The 18,909-nt window shown below is 41.9% G+C and overlaps 1 protein-coding gene across 2 annotated transcripts; it reads right to left on the bottom strand.

The window, feature by feature from the left end:
• Nucleotides 1-1,157: 1,157 nt before the first annotated feature.
• On the bottom strand, nucleotides 1,158-17,281 carry med14 (mediator complex subunit 14). Of its 2 annotated transcripts, XM_079666912.1 has the most exons (29): nucleotides 16,555-17,279; nucleotides 15,586-15,612; nucleotides 15,388-15,493; nucleotides 15,107-15,280; nucleotides 14,866-14,995; nucleotides 14,601-14,729; nucleotides 14,327-14,434; nucleotides 13,065-13,197; nucleotides 12,827-12,977; nucleotides 12,619-12,730; nucleotides 12,178-12,303; nucleotides 11,983-12,061; nucleotides 11,523-11,682; nucleotides 11,190-11,381; nucleotides 9,106-9,240; nucleotides 8,904-8,980; nucleotides 8,615-8,775; nucleotides 8,375-8,521; nucleotides 7,827-8,071; nucleotides 6,484-6,753; nucleotides 5,891-6,140; nucleotides 5,279-5,401; nucleotides 4,914-5,090; nucleotides 3,563-3,801; nucleotides 3,276-3,455; nucleotides 3,008-3,115; nucleotides 2,504-2,629; nucleotides 2,205-2,394; nucleotides 1,158-2,038 (listed from the first exon to the last, which is right to left on the bottom strand). In XM_079666912.1, exons 1-29 carry the CDS (start codon nucleotides 16,728-16,730, stop codon nucleotides 1,965-1,967), a joined length of 4,305 nt encoding a protein of 1,434 aa, XP_079523038.1. In that variant the 5' UTR covers nucleotides 16,731-17,279; the 3' UTR covers nucleotides 1,158-1,964. The 2 variants fall into 2 exon arrangements, with proteins under 2 accessions (XP_079523038.1, XP_079523039.1); XM_079666913.1 differs by lacking the exon at nucleotides 5,279-5,401 and having other exon boundaries at nucleotides 16,555-17,281.
• Between the last annotated feature and the right edge of the window lie 1,628 nt (nucleotides 17,282-18,909).

Here is an 18,909-nt window from a genome sequence, read left to right as displayed (position 1 = left end):
CTCAAGTAGGCCTACTGTACTTACTTTAAAGGTCCCCCATTATACTTTTTTTCATCAATATATTATAGGTCTCAGATATATACAAAAATGTCTCTGAAGTGTTTGTCTCGAAATACCAAACCGATCATGCATTGTAGCATCCCATAATCCCCTCTGTTTCAGCCCTGTTCCAAAAGTGCTGATTCTCTGTCTGTTACTTTAGATGAAAATAAGCTGCCTCTCCCCGCTGAGATATTTGGTTAAAAATAACCTTTTTCTCCCATGAAAGTCCCTGCTCTCTAGCAGGGACGGAAAAAGGTTCTCATGAACTCATTTTAGTTCCGGCTCTTTTTGGTGTGAACTCGACATTTCGGAACTATATCGGAACTAAAGTGGGAAAAGTACTGCGGTGTGAACGCGCTTAATGGTGCTCTAGGAGATGATTCAGGGGATAAGGTCTTGGGGGGGGGCTACCTTGGTTGGATCTTGGCTAATGGTTACACAAGCCAAAAAATCGTTACATCATAAAGTGGCCAAAATCTGAACAGCTCATTATCAGACAGGTTTTTATATAAATGGATCAGGACAAAAACAGAGAGAATCTTTTTTCCTGAAACTTTCAGAATCTCTTCACACAGAGGGGACACATGTTTATGTATAAAATACATGAAAAAGTGCATTTTGCATAATAGGTGACCTTTAAATACCAAATATAATGAAAGGGAAATACTTCAGTCAACAGCATCTTTCCCAAGGTTGCCCCTAATTCTTGTTATATTCATTATTGATTGATCCACTTATTATTTTTGGAATAGTGTGTAGATGAATATTTAAAACCTAACAATGAGGAACCAAGAAGTATTTGGCATTTTTACTGTAATATTACCTGTATTCGCTAATCAATGTTTGCTTTCTGCCAATATATTTAATGATTCAATTGTTTGATATAATAAAGGTGGAAGTAAAAGTGTAATGTACTTAAATGGAGCAGTGCTGAAAGTGCTTTTATATTTAAACCTGATGGAGTTCAAGCTTGGTGAAGATCGAGTATTTTAAAGTGAAAAGTGTAATTCTACGTTTTGATAATCGATGTAAAGTTTTTGACAATAGTGCCATATCACTGTTACTTTGACTCCAGTACATGATCTGAATATTTAAGTATTTGCCAGTGGAAGATCTTCAAAGCACAAACCAACTCTGGGCTTGGTTTATTAAATAGCAAAGTCAGACAGGAAGTCTCCATTCTTCAACCAGGACTCAAAATGGGTCTTAATAAAATACAACTGGCTTATAAAGTTTGTCACAGTTTTACAGTATCCAAAGGGAAAGTTTGAAATAAAAATGCAGAGGTCTCGACAAAGTAAAGGCAAGAAAACATTTAAATAGTGCGCTAAGGAATATATCTCCTGATACTATAATAATATCAGTCTGGCGTTATAAAAAGAAAAGAAAAAAGAATGAAGTCAATTCTATAGCAAAAATCTAACTCACCTGATTCCTTATAACACTTAAATTTACAACAATATACATATTTTTGTAAACAACCTTAATTTCAATAGATAATCTTGTTTACAAGTGCATCTGGAGAAAAAATAACATTTATATCCTTTTGCATTAAATGCCCCCCCCTTGTCCATGATTTACCTCAATGGCAAATCTTGTTGTGAGCTTCTATCAAGAATAAAGACTGTGGTCCACAGCTGTACAAATTAAAATGTTCCATAACAGCAATTATACACAAGGTCAATAGTCCAATGGCTGAAGCAGAGAAGACACATGCTGGATTTTGACATCTTGGGACCACAGTTGTTACTCTCCGTTTGGACCCGTCCTCGGTCTCAAACGGGACTCCGGTTGGACTCCGGTTGGACTCCGGTTGGACTCCGGTTGGACTCCGGTTGGACTCCAGTTGGACTCCAGTTGGACTCCAGTTGGACTCCAGTTGGACTCCAGTTGGACTGCAGTAGTCTGATTTATTCTTGTTTCTACTGACGAGTGCCGGGGGGTAGAGCGAGGTTGGCCATCAGCTCGTGAACAGAAGCAAATATCGTACACTCACCTGAGAGAAAGATAGAAAATACGGAGTGTTAATGACAAGCAATGACATTTAGTGGCAGGTTTAGATGACACTGACTATTCAGTTGATATTAGTTTCAGTTTAGTTAAATGATACAATGTTTTCAGTTAAGTCATTTATTAAGTGTTCATCAGTGTGACAGTCTCACCCTGTCTGGCAGGGTGCAGTTCGTTGAACCTCTTAAGGATATTGGAGACCATGAGGGCCGCCGCCCCCGAGGAGCTGTGCTGTCTGGGGATGTCGGCCTGCTGAGTGAGGCCCGTGGCCATGTCGTACACAATGGGGACGATGATGCTCAGGGGGTCCTGGGGCACCGGGATACGCTGAGTCAGCTGCAACTGGAAGGCACAACAGACACAGGGTCAGGTTGCTTCAAATGATGCTACACAAGTATAGGTGTGTGCTTGTTTTGCGGAGAGATGAGAGTGAGGCTCTGCTGAGACTTACAAAGAAGAGCATCTTTGACTTGAGCACCACAGCGATGGTCCCAGGAGGGGCGATGGGGGGAGCACTGGGAGGGATGGTGAGACAGAACTGCACATTCCACTTCAGCTGTGAAGCCTGGTCAGGGAACTGCAGAGAAATCATATTCATATTTATAACACCTTTCAAACACAGAGAGAATTCTTATTGTGTTTATGTAAGGCCAAAACATAGTAGGATCATAGTACAGATCTTAACTACAGAGCAGTACATAGAGGCAGGCTCATCAGAGCATATAGTGTACTTGTGCTCTAGCTTTGTCACAATGTTTCTACTGCTATTTGACACTTAGTGCAATCAAATGCCCTAATCATTTAGCATATGCATAAAGTCGTATACTTTCTGTGTAAAGATGAAGTAGCAATTGTGTTCCCTATAGATCAAAATACACCCAAACTGAAAAGGTTCATATACAATCATGATCCAATACATGCTACTACATCTCTTAAATAAGAAACAGCTACCCACCAGTTCCATCTTCATGATGCGCACACAGTCTCTCAGGATGTTGGTGGGCGCCCCCAGCAGCTTAGTGAAGGCATTCAGAGTGTTGTATTTGAAGGGAGGACCAGCAACCTAGAAAGATGAATCAATGGAATAACAACAACATGAGTGCAGGGCAGGCATGACTTCCAAAGTGTCCTTAATCACAGGTCGGAATTGTGTGTTGATTTGAAATGAAGCACTAAACTGCTACCACGTCTTACACATAAGAACATTTGCTGCTCATGCTTACCCTTGTCTCGAAGAACTTCTCCAGGACCTGAAGCTCCTCCTGGGTCCAGGGACCTGCGTTTTCTGGAGTGACTTTGAGCTGCAGTGTCTGGTAGTTCTTTGGGTTGAGAGCCACGCGGCACTTGAGTACCTCCGTCTTGAACATGATCACCCCCGGCTCATTAGAGTTCACAATAGATAACTGGAGGAGAGTTGGTAGAGAAGGGGAAGTTAGAACAGTCAGTTAGTTAGTGTAACAAAATGAAAACGAACACAAGACTTGTCTCTCCAAATGAGTGCAATTCTTACGGTGGCTTCCTGCTGGATGATCCTCTGTAGGTGCCGTCTCATTATAACTGAACCCAGAAAACGCTCAAGAGGAGAGCAGAGGTAGCTACCAGCCAAGCCGGGCACCAGGCAGGGAGTGGGTGAGGGGAGCAGAAGCACATGCAAGGCATTGTGGGTGAGGATGGTAGGAATGGAAGCAGCCCAGGGGCGCTGAGGTAGCTTGCGGGGTGGAGGCATACTGGAAGGCATAACCTGTGAACCTAAAACAAAGAGGGAGAGGGAAAGCGATGTTTTAGAGAAATAAAATTCAATATTTTCAATAGTGCTTTATTTATTTATGGTAAAGTCTTAACCTATAGCGTGTTTTACCGTCAAAACAAAATACAGAAGTGCCAAATTATTTGGAAAGGATCACCTTGTTTTGTTACATTATTTGTCCACCAGAGATGACAAGTCACTTTTTCAAATGTAAGATATCTTGGTTGCAATTAGAGATGTCCCGATCCAATCACGTGATCGGGGATCGGAGCCGATCACGTGATTTTCAAAAGATCGGAATCGGGAGGAAAAAAATCGGGGATCGTTTTTTTTTTTTTTTTTTTTAAATACTTTTTTTAAGATTTTGTATTCAAATTTACAAAACAAAAATGACCATGTTCAAGTGTTAAAGTCATCCTGAGGCCTTAGTTTTGGTTTCAAATTACAGAACATCATGTATGCGTTGCTTTTTTGGGGCTTGTTTTCATAGACCTGGTTGCTTATTTCTCTCAAATCTGGCAACAGAGTGGGCAGGGCGCAGTGTCTAATGATAGCAGTAAGCTAACGAGTACTGAAAGCTTTATTTTGTTTTGATCCACTGCTGCACAACTGATCCACAATGCTGCTGTGAAAGAAAGAAGCTATATCCATGTTGGATAGAATATCCAATTTAAATAAAAAAATAACCTTAAGGGACAACTTGAATGCTTTTTTTCTCTTAATGCATTGCATAAAGATCGGATCGGGAAAAATCGGTATCGGCAAATTGTCAAAATCAAATGATCGGAATCGGATCGGGAGCAAAAAAAGGTGATCGGGACATCCCTAGTTGCAATCATTTATCCGTCTGTACTTGATTACATTCCTTCCTTTATAACAACTCAATAAACAACAATGAGTCCTTTCTTTTGAAATAATGACAGATAGGGACAATTGTATACTGACCAAAAATGTTTACCCTTTTTGGATGAATTTTTCTTGAACAATTCTAGTTAAATGTATTTTTAAAAAGGGATTAGTATCAAGATGATTTACTAATAGTATGTAAAATGAATCCATTATCAGTTGGGATATATAAGTTATGCGAGACAACACTGAAAGAAGCACTACTTACTGGTCCCGGCTCGCGGAGAATGAGGATCGGGGATAGGCGAGTGCAGCGATGGGTTACCAGGGGACATGCCAGGGATCCTTGCACCAGGAGAAGGCCCTGAGACCTGGGGTGAACCTGGCCACTGGCCCCTATGGCTGGGAGACACCATGGCATATGGAGAGCTGGGGTCCAGAGCACCTAGGTTGAATAAGAGACAGCCATCAGCAACAAAATAACACTAATACACAACAATTAACACTGTTAAATGTATACACCACTGTGTGCCCACTAAATACTGCCCATTTTTCATTGGATGTCATTTTCAGCCCGTGCCAGAAGACCAGAATTACCACCAGGCCAGAATTTAGGGCCATCCTGCTGCTTACCGTGAGGACTGGCAAAGCTGGTCTGGCCCATGGCAATGCCCAGAGAAGAAGGAGAGGGGGTGGGCCCGAAAGGAGAAGGAGCCCGCAGAGCTCCACTAGGGGAGCCAGAGGCATGGATGTTCCCTGCACACACACACACATACATACCAAAGGACTCATCAGACTCTGAGCTTGACAAGTTCTGATCACACACACACACACATACACACACACACACTCGCACACTCATGGACACACATGCTAAAGCAGGGCGGGCCGTAGTCTCTGGCTGGCGGGCTGAGATGGAGGAATGGAAGGAGCAGGGCAAAATGCATGCTTCATTTCCTCTCGGCTGTGAGGAGTGTGTGTGTTGCATGAGAAACACAACTGATATCATGGTTTTGCAAAATTGAAAATGGGCACACATGGTCGCTCCTCCTCGTTTTCTGTTGCAGTCACACAATGTGTTCTTGCAACAAACCAGCAGATAGTTTGAGGGCCGCAATGGGACATGTTCATAAAACAAAAACAAACATTTGTATGGGGGCATGAAAAGCTCAGATGACACACACAAAAGCAGACATCAGTCACTCACACGCACATGGACAAGAAGCGAGCTTGCTGCTACTGTACCTGGCGACTGGGTGGGCATCATGGATGGCGAGGGGGTTACGTTAGCATGGTAATTTGGTGGTGGTGAAGTGAGAGGGGGATAGACACCTCCCACACCCCCTCTCATTGTTTGCGGCTGCTGTTGAGCTTGCAACTGATTCATCAGGCTGTCTATCACGTCAACACCCACCGGCGAGGGGGGGTTGTCATCTTCATTAACAGAGCGCCGGCGAGCATCCTGATTACTGTCTACAAACATGTTTAGGAATGTCTAGACAGGGGAAAGAAGAGAAAGACAACATTCTATGTAAAAAGCTGGGTCAAAGTCAATTGTTAATCATAAACAGTATATATCTGCATACTTCACTTTTGGAATCAAGTAGTGTTCTTTAGGTCAGCTGATTAGAGAAACACTCTTACAGTTCTGCTACCCAAAGCACCTCTAAAGCTAACTTAGTAACACTTAATGGTTATGCAATTGACTTTTGAGGTGCTCGTACACATGTCTTTTTAACAGAGCCCGGATGACCTTTTCCCCTGTTTATGTTAAGCTAATTAGCTGCTGGCAGAAGTTTCATATTTACTGTACATACATGCCTCTAAGTCTTGTATACCTTGAGTCCAGGTGCATGGTAGAAGCCCTCTACAATCTTAGCGTTGTCAAAAAGACTGTAGGCTCCGTCTCTGATGGCGACCACACCGCGGCTGCGGCAGTAGATGTCGATGCAGTACATGTTTCTGAAGGCCAGGCGGATGTGTGTGGGTGACTGGGGTAAGATGGAGAAGCACTGGTAGGCAGTGTTGGTGCGCTGGGTCAGGCCCAGCATGGGCACGGTTGGAAGCTTGTTGATTGCGTTCAGAGGGGCCTGTGTGTCAGAGAGAACCTGAGGAAGATGATAAATAGATAATGTTACATAATGGACATTACACAGAACACTAAAGTGAAATGAGACAGTATGTGATCAGAGAAATAGAGGATACGTCTTTTTTGCAATTATTTGAGTCACATTAAGATTATGAACAAAACAGAATACAATACATTTTAGGAAGAGAGAATAACATTGGGATGTCAGCTAAAATATTGATTTGAGACCTGTTTATAAGGTATTTCCTAACACAAAGATTAAGTGAACTGATTTAAGAGTAACCTTATGGCACATTTCCATTTTTGCTTTAAGCGCGTTTCCACTTGGCGTAGTTCCGGCTAGCGGATACTATTTCACAGTTTTTCTGGCCCCATAAAATCGAAGTTCTTTCCGGGCCAACAACCAGGCTGAGTCGGGCTGAGTATGCTAAACTAGAGAGAGAATCGCTGGCCAGGGGGCTACAACTACAACAAAATGAACATATTTGACCGTGATTTAATTGTAATACACGTTTCAAAATGATGCCGAAGTAACAACATACTGATACCGGTTAGTAAAAATCATGAATTAATGCTTTGAGAAGTCTGCAGACAGACGGCAGGCGAAAAACCTTTTAAAATGCATGTTTTCTGAATGGAGATCAGCTAAGCTAACGTTGTAAATGCTCCGACCGTCCACACTCACAACAACGGCCTACAGACATAAATAAACCAGCGACTGTCTTCGCCATGACACAGACAGTCTGTGGTTTGTACTTGTAACTTTTGTCTAGTTTCTGAACAGATATGAGGAGCTGTGAGCTCTGAGTGCTAACAGCTAACGGCTGATGTTGTTTTTCTGTGGTTCTCATTGAAGATGACGTCACGGCTCCGCCTACACTGCGTTACTATAGTTACTGCCCCAGCTACTAAACTGTAATGGAAACGCAGCATAAAGTGAGCCAGTCCTAACAAGGCCTAACGAGGCCTAGCCATACCGAGCGAGGCCCTATAGTGGAAATGCGCCATTAGAGGCCTCTTGTTATTATAACCTGATCCAGATCCAACAAGTGGACATTTATTTGTTGTGGACGCAGTTTGACATCTGTGTACCTGCAGAAGCTGCATCACGTTAGGACTTTTGTTGAACATCTCTTGGAGCTGATGGAGGATGATATTGTGGCAGTTGGAGCAGCCAGAGTTCGGCCCCACGGTGCCCAGGGCGAGGTGGAACCGTTGGCTGTTGGAGTTCCACTGGATGGTGACGGAGCTGCCCTTGGTGGTGCCGTAACACAGCACCAGCTTACGGTAGTTGTACAGCCGCACCTCTGAAAACAGGCTCATAAGAGATGGCATCTCTGGAAGGAAGCAGGGAAGAGTGTGTAGCTGTATTAGATCAATGTGTTTCTTTTGCAAAGCATCAAAGACACAACCTTGTGGGTGACATGACGAGTGAAAGACTTAACGAACTCTAACCATCTGCAGAATTCAACAACATCTTTCAACCTTACAAAAGTCAATCTGATCGCTCTGGGTTTTTCTTCTCAGATTAGTTTAATTCAGTGTAGATTCATACACATGTACCAAAATGATGTCAAGTAACATACCAACTGAATTAAGATGAATTACAATCTTTGCTTAACACATGACCGTGCACGTACCTGGTAGTGCTCGAGAGAAGGTGAGGACACACTGGTAGAGCTGGCTGATGGCGTTCCAGTCGTTGAGGAACATCTCCACCACCTTGCGCCCGCCCACCGGCTCCGACAGAGGGTTTTCGTAGGTCAGATACACGTGCCGCGTGGAGGCTAATAAGAGGGGACAGATGGGTTTGTTTAAACACCGGGCAGTGTTGTAAACTTCGAGTGTGGAGCCCGGAACAATCTGTTTACGATGCGTACCTTGTTCCTTGCTGTGCGTGCTGTTGAGAGGGCAGTTGGCCAGCATCAGTTCAGCCACCCAGGTTCGGTTGTTCCTGCCCTGCAGTCTGAAGGTGCAGTCCAGCAGAGAGCGGTCTAAAGCTTTCCTGGTCTCCTCTCCTACACCTTTACAGGGAGGAATCCTGCAGGACAAACAAATATGCTGTATGATGACACAATGTTTGTTGCAATGTTTATTATACTGTGAATATACATTTGATTCATGTGTGTTTAAAAGGCATGCAGGAATACTTGTGACTGTGTGTATTACTTTATTAGACGTATTGCGTGACTGCTGCCATCTCCCTCCACTTGGACACCTTGGTTTGGGATTTCCATGTTGGACAGCTACTCAAGAGACAGACAGAAGGACATTTAGCATTGGCCAAACCTATTTTTGCCATGCTTGATGTTTTTCCAACACATCTATGCCTGGTATGAATGATTAGAAATGTCTGGGCACTGGGACTTACCTCTGCTTTGAGGCCAATGAAAGGCATGTTGGTGTCGCACATCGCTACAAGGTGAGCCAGCTCTTTGTTGAAGGCACACATTTCTCCAGACCGCTTAGGCTTCTTTGGCTCCGGCTCCCCCTGGTCCCCAGATACCTATAGGGAGCAACAGAGACAAAGCAAATGGGTTTAATTTATTCCTTAGCAATGTCTTTTCTCACATTCACAAAAGGTACACATGTTCATAAGGGGACGCTGACCTGCACAGGGAAAAGCTGAATTTATATTTGGTAGTATATTGTGGTGATGCAGACTACATACAGTGGGGAAAAAAAGTATTTAGTCAGCCACCAATTGTGCAAGTTCTCCCACTTAAAAAGATGAGAGGCCTGTAATTTTCATCCTAGGTATACCTCAACTATGAGAGACAAAATGAGAAAAAAAAAAAAAATCCAGAAAATCACATTGTCTGATTTCTAAAGACTTTATTTGCAACTTATGGTGGAAAATAAGTATTTGGTCAATAACAAAAGTTCATCTCAATACTTTGTTATATACCCTTTGTTGGCAATGACAGAGGTCAAACGTTTTCTGTAAGTCTTCACGAGGTTTTCACACACTGTTGCTGGTATTTTGGCCCATTCCTCCATGCAGATCTCCTCTAGAGCAGTGATGTTTTGGGGCTGTCGCTGGGCAACATGGACTTTCAACTCCCTCCAAAGATTTTCTATGGGGTTGAGATCTGGAGACTGGCTAGGCCGCTCCAGGACCTTGAAATGCTTCTTACGAAGCCACTCCTTCGTTGCCCGGGCGGTGTGTTTGGGATCATTGTCATGCTGAAAGACCCAGCCACGTTTCATCTTCAATGCCCTTGTTGAAGGAAGGAGGTTGTCACTCAAAATCTCACGATACATGGCCCCATTCATTCTTTTCTTTACACGGATCAGTCGTCCTGGTCCCTTTGCAGAAAAACAGCCCCAAAGCATGATGTTTCCACCCCCATGTTTCACAGTAGGTATGGTGTTCTTTGGATGCAACTCAGCATTCTTTCTCCTCCAAACACGTCTAGTTGAGTTTTTACCAAAAAGTTATATTTTGGTTTCATCTGACCATATGACATTCTCCCAATCCTCTTCTGGATCATCTAAATGCTCTCTAGCAAACTTCAGACGGGCCTGGACATGTACTGGCTTAAGCAGGGGGACACGTCTGGCACTGCAGGATTTGAGTCCCTGGCGGCGTAGTGTGTTACTGATGGTAGCCTTTGTTACTTTGGTCCCAGCTCTCTGCAGGTCATTGACTAGGTCCCCCCGTGTGGTTCTGGGATCTTCTCTCACCGTTCTTGTGATCATTTTGACCCCACGGGGTGAGATCTTGCGTGGAGCCCCAGATCGAGGGAGATTATCAGTGGTCTTGTATGTCTTCCATTTTCTATTAATTGCTCCCAGAGTTGATTTCTTCACACCAAGCTGCTTACCTATTGCAGATTCAGTCTTCCCAGCCTGGTGCAGGTCTACAATTTTGTTTCTGGTGTCCTTTGACAGCTCTTTGGTCTTGGCCATAGTGGAGTTTGGAGTGTGACTGTTTGAGGTTGTGGACAGGTGTCTTTTATACTGATAACGAGTTCAAACAGGTGCCATTAATACAGTTAACAAGTGGAGGACAGAGGAGGCTCTTAAAGAACAAGTTACAGGTCTGTGAGAGCCAGAAATCTTGTTTGTTTGTAGGTGAACAAATACTTATTTTCCACCATCATTTGCAAATAAATTCTTTAAAAATCAGACAATGTGATTTTCTGGATTTTTTTTTCTCATTTTGTCTCTCATAGTTGAGGTATACCTAGGATGAAAATTACAGGCCTCTGATCTTTTTAAGTGGGAGAACTTGCACAATTGGAGGCTGACTAAATACTTTTTTGCCCCACTGTATGTATCAACTGAGGCAACCCAAAAGTAAATATATTTTCTTATCAAGAATAATGGAGGGTGGGCATTGAATGCGTTTACTTTTCCCAACACATTTCAAACTGTCTAGTTTAATCTTGAAGTCAAAATGCAGTATGTCAACAAACAGAGATAAATGTTTTCTACTTTAGTGCTGCCTACCTTTCTCTTAGAGCCAGGTCGGACCACTCTCCCTGTTGTGTCCTGGACGAGGTGTTCTAGGTTGGGTTTAAAATGCTGCAGGAGCTGTGCACACATGGGCCCGTCATCTCCTTCCAACTGAGACACAGACAGGAACGAGTACTTGTACTGCAACGCTGTGGGGCTGCTAGGCACTTCATGCATGTCCACCACCTACAAAAAAAAAAAGAATGAGTAGGATTAGAACGAATAGGAAGGATCAACAATGGAGAATAAGAAGGTGGACACAAAAGTCAATTAAAATATTGAATATGGAATTTTTGCTTTTAGAAATAGATTTGTTCAGGAACTCACAATGTAGTACTGCGGAAGACGTGTGAGTTTAATGAAGAGTCTGTGTTTGGACATGTTGCCTATGGGGTGAGAAGCCGAGTTGGACAGGTGAAGAATATCAGTGCACACGGTGGGAAGGTGTTTCACAGACTGTCGAGAACGCTGCTCCCCCAACCAGAACCTTGACAGAGAGAAAGAAAGATTTGATGTCTCAATAAAATCCATGATGTGAAAAAGTTCCGGATTCATAGCTCCCGCGGTTTACTAGTGCAAGACTCTGGCAATTCAGATCCCCGTCATCCTTCCCAACCACCATCTTGCCACCTTCTTAGCCAAGTGTTGCTATTGACAGCAATAAGTACATTTTGACAAGCTAGTGGCAGGCGTTGACTGCAAACTGCCAATGCTATACTTTACACTGTCAGCTGTGAATGTACGTGTCGAGTTTATAGCTATTTAAAAATGGAGGAGGTGTTCTCACTTGAGTTGTTGAAGCCAAGATATGATGCGCTTCATGTCATCGTTAATGGTCTTTTCAATGTCATCCAGCATAGACTGATCTAGAGAGAGAACACACAGGGTTATTTATTGCACAGTGGAGCATAAAAAAACATTACAAGGGAACAAAGACCTATGAACTAACATTACAAAAACATTGTGATTTGCTATTACTTACCTAATCCATACAGCATGGGTTGGAAGACGCCAGAGTGCAGGTCTACAAAAATGTGTAAACACTCTGAACGACCACAGGGCTCCAGTATCGGAATAACGAGTGTGGGTAAAGCGGTCTCGATGAATGCTGAAATAAACAAACAAACTTCAACATCTCTTTTGTAAATGACTCAAAACCATTGTTACAGTACATTAACTGACAGAACGTACATGGAGGATGCATGAGAGAGCACACCTCTATGAGCTAATGGGAATTTTGAATGTGCAATTCATCATAATTAAGACCAAGATAATGATCCCATTACATTTTATTGTCAGGGGTAAAAGCAAACGTTCAACTGCTGTCAGTGGCATCACATGGCTGCAACTGCTATTGAGGACAACACTGGTTTATTTTGCTTAATATACACCTAAAAATGTGTTTAACTGAGTAAATACATACAGTTGTCACCAGGATTGCTGGTCTTCAGAATGGCCTTCAGTTCCTGTAGCTTCTGATTGGACCTTGCATGCACACTGTCAATCAAAAGCTTCTCCACTGAGAGATGGTCAATCTAAAAAAAAGGAGTTTTAGGCATACATTATTTAATTGTAAGATAATTGTACATTAAGCCAAAAGGCACCTTTCTGAGAACATATATCCGACTTACCCTCAAAGCTCTCTCCATTAATCTGGAGTCACAGGCAGGGAGAGGGGGCTCATGAGATATTTGCAATGGCTTAGATCCATCTGATTCGTCAATCTTGATATTGACTTTATGTACTGAGGCTGTACCCGTTTTCCTACCCAAAACCTGTTGGCTGAAGAAACGAAAAAGGCATAAATGAATCATTCAATTTGGGTATTTTGGAAGGACACAGTGTCCAGGGAAATGTAGAAGGTCTTACTTCCAGACAGTGAGCGTGAGGTATTTTGCAGGCATATATCGTTCCTCCTGCACCAGGTCACCCCACCGCTCTCTGATCAGCATCATAGTCTGAGAGTGGAGCACCTCGAGCTGCAGTGACAGACAGAAGGAGTCTGGAAACAATGCAGTTAAAGGAAACAGTGTGGGGAAATGTCAAGTCTAGGTGAATAGAGATAAAAAGAAAAACTACTACACACATCCTTCTATTAAAATTCAAAGCACACTCACAGACATATCCTCAAGACACGAAAAAAGGGGCATTTGTGCCCGACACAGACTGCTCTTTGACACGGTGAGCTGCACGGCTGGCGTCGGTGGGGGGAGGCTGAGCAGAGATGTACTGATTAGCATTGTGATTAGCTCATTCGAGCTCATCTCGCATGCTTGATTAGGGTCTTTGATATTAGCATGAATGCTAACAGGCTGTTGATTCTCTCTATGTTTCACCACAGACTGAAGCGTGATAAGACCGTGACTTTCTGATCAGAGGAGATCCTCTCCTTTCTTTATGTATGGTTTACAACAGAATGGTCAATGACACAAGAGTTCCTGACAACACTAATGATAGATGATTGTTTTTTACTTTAAACTAATGCTATAGATATTTTTTGAAAATAAATAGGTTGGAGCATCTTATAAATAGAATAAATCTGTAAAAGGCTTTGGATCTTGATTTATGTTTTTAACTGTCATTTTTTAGTTTAATTTAAAGATTTTTTTTAAATCTATTTGATGCCTCACTGTATTTACATCTTCTATTTTATAATCTACTCAATCTCATGTTTTTTTTGTCCTCATGTTTTAGCTATCATACATTGTTGTGCAATCATTGTTTCATATTTCCTATCGCCACAAAAATTAAAGACACTTCTTCAATTTAGCTCTGAGTCACAAAACAGTGAACACATTTCCTAATACTGAATTTACAGATGTTACATCTGCATAAGGAATTCATTACAACACACATGAATTGACATGGTGATTGTAGTGAGAACAGTGCCCTTCCCTTGTAAATAACTCAAAGCAGTTGTGTGAGATTTTTCTTTTTTTAAAGGTTGTTAAGAAGGATGCAGCCGAGTTTCTCATTGAAATGCTAAAAGTGTCTGCTTGACCAGTCAATACTCTAGATGCCCAGAGACACACACACACCCGCCCTACTGCAGTAGTTCACATCAGACTGGGACTAAAGCCAAGTTTGTTTGTGCAGGCCACAGACAAATTGCATAGACGAAGAAAGGATACGCAAGCAGTTGTACATGTCCTGCAGAGGTTTTTCATCCGCACACAGGCGCGCCTGGACCAACTCGTGGATGAAGTTCACCTGCAGACTGTGGACCAAGGTTCGGCCATCTGTCAATTGCGAGGGGGGGGGGGGGTGGGAAGACAGGGGGGAGGAGCGTGGGAAGGGGTTGACAGACAAACCAATTAAATGGGAAATGCAAACCCATTAGCAATTAAGTATATTGTCAATGGTACACTGTGGTGTGGAGTGGAGATGGAGAAGCTGATGCCTTACCTCCAGTTTCCTTGTCCTCCACAAGAATCTCCAACTTCAGCAACCTCCAGGGAATATCTGGGTCATCTCCCATCACTGTCAAAGTGGCCTCAAACTCTCCTTCCACTCGAAACTTTACACGCCCATTAGCTACACAAAAACACACACAAGAAATCATAAAAATAAGATATTGTAATAGACAAAATGTCCTTAGAGAAGCTGTTAATGTAGGTATAGGATTAGCTATCAGAAAAAAATCCATAGTGGCTTTACAAACGCTGCTTACCAACTGTGAGGTTTGCTAGCTGAGGTGGTAAGTCTGTAGTGACAAGGCGGTGCCGTAAAATCTGATTAAGTTGACTCAGGGTTGTCTGCTTCTCAACCTTTGTGATGGGGTCTGGAGGAATGATCTTATCCTAATAATGGAAACAGTCCATTGTGAGGCATACATAGAGTGAAATATCCCAACATCAATCATATACATTTGCAGTCTTGCATGGTTTAATACACAGTTTTAACATACTTACTCGTATACATGTGGGCAAGCGTGGATACGACCCTGTGGTGAGGACATCAATGGCAAAGGGGATGGCAAAGCTGGGTAAGCGAGCATGTACCAGGGCATCTCTGGCCAGCGATGCCAGCCTATCAGCTGTATCTACGAACAAGATGGTCTGCTGATCCAAGAAGCTGGAGATCATCTATTACCACAAGAAGCAAGAGTAAGCTTTGATTTGTTCTGATGCTACCAAGTAACTTTGTTGTGTATTATCAAAATCTACCTAAAAAGGAAGTCAAATTAACATACCGCGCACTTCTCAACTTTCCCTGCATTGCTTGCCCACTTCACCAGGGCTAGCAGACGCACAAATAGCTGCCTGGTACGACTGGCAAACTGGACAATCTCAATTTTTCTGAGAAGGAAACAGTGGGTAAGAAATGAAACAGTGTAACACAACAGCTTAAGAGAATAGGTAGTTAAATGAGTGAATTGATAAAGACATACCTCTCCATGTCCGTTTTTCTTGGAAGCCTGAATAAAAAAATCAATTACAACGTTTCATTACTGACATTGTCATCAAAGTAGAGCAACAGTATAGCTTATAACATGCCATAACTCAGTGGGTTTGCGGTATGGGTATGACACGATAACATGTTGAGATTTCAGTTAGGAGGCGAGGATAATCTGTCTTTGGGACAGCAGATGGGTGTCTCCCATATGCCCCACAGAAACACTTACTTTAAATATCAAATGCATTAGTTATAACTTCAGGATATTAATACAAATTATGTGTTGCAGTGACGTAAAGTAATTAATTACATTTACTCAAGTACAATTTTTCTATTTTTATGTGTTTCTACTTTGCACTGTTACCCATTACAAATCAGTAAATCGTGTACTTTTACTCCACTACTTCTATGTAATACCTAGTTACATTGCAGATTTAGATTAATGATGTGAAATAAAATCAAGAATAAAATACTTGATTTAAACCTGGAGTCAAATGCACAAGCTACCCTGCAGCACACAACGTGCTGCACCTTTACCAGCTTACATGCATCAACAATTATAATCAAAACATGTAATATATTATTCTGACATTGCCCAATCTGTATAATGAGTAATTATGGCCCATGGAATAGATTTTGATGCTAATATCTTTTTTACTTTTACTTAAGTAACATTTTGATTGCAGGTCTTACACTGTGGAAGATCTACTTTTGCTTAAGTACATGACCAGAGTACTTCTTCCACCTCTGATGTGTTGTTTACCAGTACGTCCCATCACATATGTGGGCTATCCACTTTGTTAGGGCATAACATTAGGGCTATTAATTACATCTTGATGAGTCGGTTAGCTTTTGGCATTATTATAGTGACTGGAGGAAGATAATTCTCTAAGTTTACAGGTGTTAGCTGATTAGCCCGCCGGTAAGTTAGCTTTGAGGCCTACGATGCTAACATGTTACTTACAGTTCTGACAGCAGGGTGATTTCATGGTAGGTCCTCTGGAGGAGAAATTCAATGAGCAGGCTCAGTCGGACCCCCTGTGTGGCCGGTGTCCCGGGTGGAGGTGGCTGTGGACCCGAGGCAACCGGACCTCCGAGTGGGACGAGCTGCCCGTCTGACCCAATCTGCACCGGAGCCATTTTACAATGACGCTAGGGCTAACTGTTTGTTAGCGATGCACACCCAGCGGAAAACTATCGATATGTAGTAGCTTACTTCTTATGAAAAGATTCCTCTTCGCTATCTCACAACATATCTGTCCCGAGACGAGTTTCTCGGCATGGACTTGGTTTCCTTGTATGGCACGAAACTCAACAAATGCACCAAATTTGGTAACTCATTACGGAGAAGGCTCAACGCCGCTCTGCCGCCATCTTTGCTGTCGGGAACGCTTAGCAATGCATAGGTCCGGTGGGAAAGAAAACCAAGACAGGAGCCCTGAGGAGTGAGAGTCATGAATGTGTCCCCATTATTGTGTCTCACACTGGGTAACTGGTTCCCAGGCCGAGCAATTTGTTTAAGGCCAGGTTTACAATGCCAGAGAAGTGTTTGGGTGTTAACGTTAACGGTCTTAGATTAGATTGATGGCCAAATATCCATTAACGTAGGCTATTAAAATCTGTTGCCCTGGGAACAGATGACCAGTGGTGGAAGAAGTAGCCCAGATACTTCAATATTTTACAAAAGGAAACGTAGCAATACCTCAGTGTAGAAAAAGTAAAGGCATCATAATACACTTAAAGCGCCAACATTTAATTTCCGGTGCAGTTATACAGACCATGTGTGTGTGTTACTTAATTAAGTGCATATCCTCCTGTGACACTATCCTTCATGGATCATATCTTTATAACTGAAAGTGCATTATATATCGACCAAGTGTGTATTTAATTAATTAAGTGTGTCAGACAGTAATGTTACAGACTCATGTCGTTAAAGGGCTCATATTCTTCCCAAGGCCCACACAACCTTGTTGACTTACGTGGGTAGAGGAGTATTGTACATTTTGTAAAGATGAGGCATAAAACACTAGGTGTTGAAGCAAAGATTGACAAACAATATAAACATGTATTAAACTATCTTCAAGTGGTATGTTCTGAAATCAAAGATAAGTGAGATGCAGAGGTGTTATCCTCCTTCAAAGCTGTTTATGCATTTAATTAGCCATGTAAGTGCCAGTTGAGTGTGTACTGAAGCTGCAAGAAAATAGAGTAACCTTAAACATTGTAACACTGTCTAAAAAACTGCCCTGTGAATAACCCCTTTGTCCAATCCCTCGTATTTTTGATTGAATGTATAGATTATTTATCGTGCATTAATTAAGAATTTGGTGTCTTGTTTAATGATGTGTTGGACAACTGGATGACCACATCCATAACCATATTCAATCACTACTGCCCCTTGGCTCAAGACCAAGGGGCAGTCATTGACCCCCTAAACTGAGAGGATTTTGACAATGTGAATAACAAATAAAGTGCAACTTCAACTGACCTAAAAAGGCCATTGAGTGGGTCATGTGGAAGTGTAATGTACTCCATTTGCAAACAATAGGAGAAATTGGGCTAATAATGGTCCAGTAGCTCTTTGTTATGTTCCAGGTCTGTTGATGTGTGGTTTATAAATCGTTCAATCAAATAGAATTTTGAATACTTTTATAGGCTATATCCAACAGTTCATTTGTACCTGTCTGTCTCAAATCTTCAGATGCCCTCATGAACACTGTAACAGATTTTGCTTGATCAAATCATTTTCACTCTTATATTGGTAGGTTTTATTAGTCTTTCTGCAAATTAACTTTAAACATTTCAAAATTCAGAGACTTAAGAATAAATGTAGGAAGTAGGCCTAACTTGGGTGGTATTTTTTCACAGAGGTAAACAGTCAAACCATTTAGGAAAGGGAATAAAGCAATATTCTTTGTTTTCTATCAATCACATCCTCTCTAATAAATGCTGAAATGCAGTGGTGTATTGTAAGTTGAGTATTTATACTGCTTTATGCTTTTATGTCACTAGATTCTGTGGGCAAATGTACTTTTACTCTACTACTACTTTTTTTAACAAATGTAGTCACTTGATAATTTGCAGATTTAGGTTATTAATACAAACAATTATTCGACACACATTATAATAAATAATTATAGGTTAAGCTACCCGGTAGAATTGTAATAAGTACTTAAAATAAATCCTACCTTTACCAAGTTCAACTTTGAAGTGATTTTTGTATTCAAATAGCCTACTTTTTTTTTGCTTTACTACATTTGAATGCAGGACTTTTACTTCACTTTTTACACTTCCTCCGCCTCTGCTGAAATGTCTGTTT

The sequence above is a fragment of the Notothenia rossii genome, assembly GCF_949606895.1.
Source record: "Notothenia rossii genome assembly, chromosome: 2".
Lineage (NCBI taxonomy): Eukaryota > Metazoa > Chordata > Actinopteri > Perciformes > Nototheniidae > Notothenia > Notothenia rossii.
This window is presented reverse-complemented; position numbering and strand designations above follow the sequence as displayed.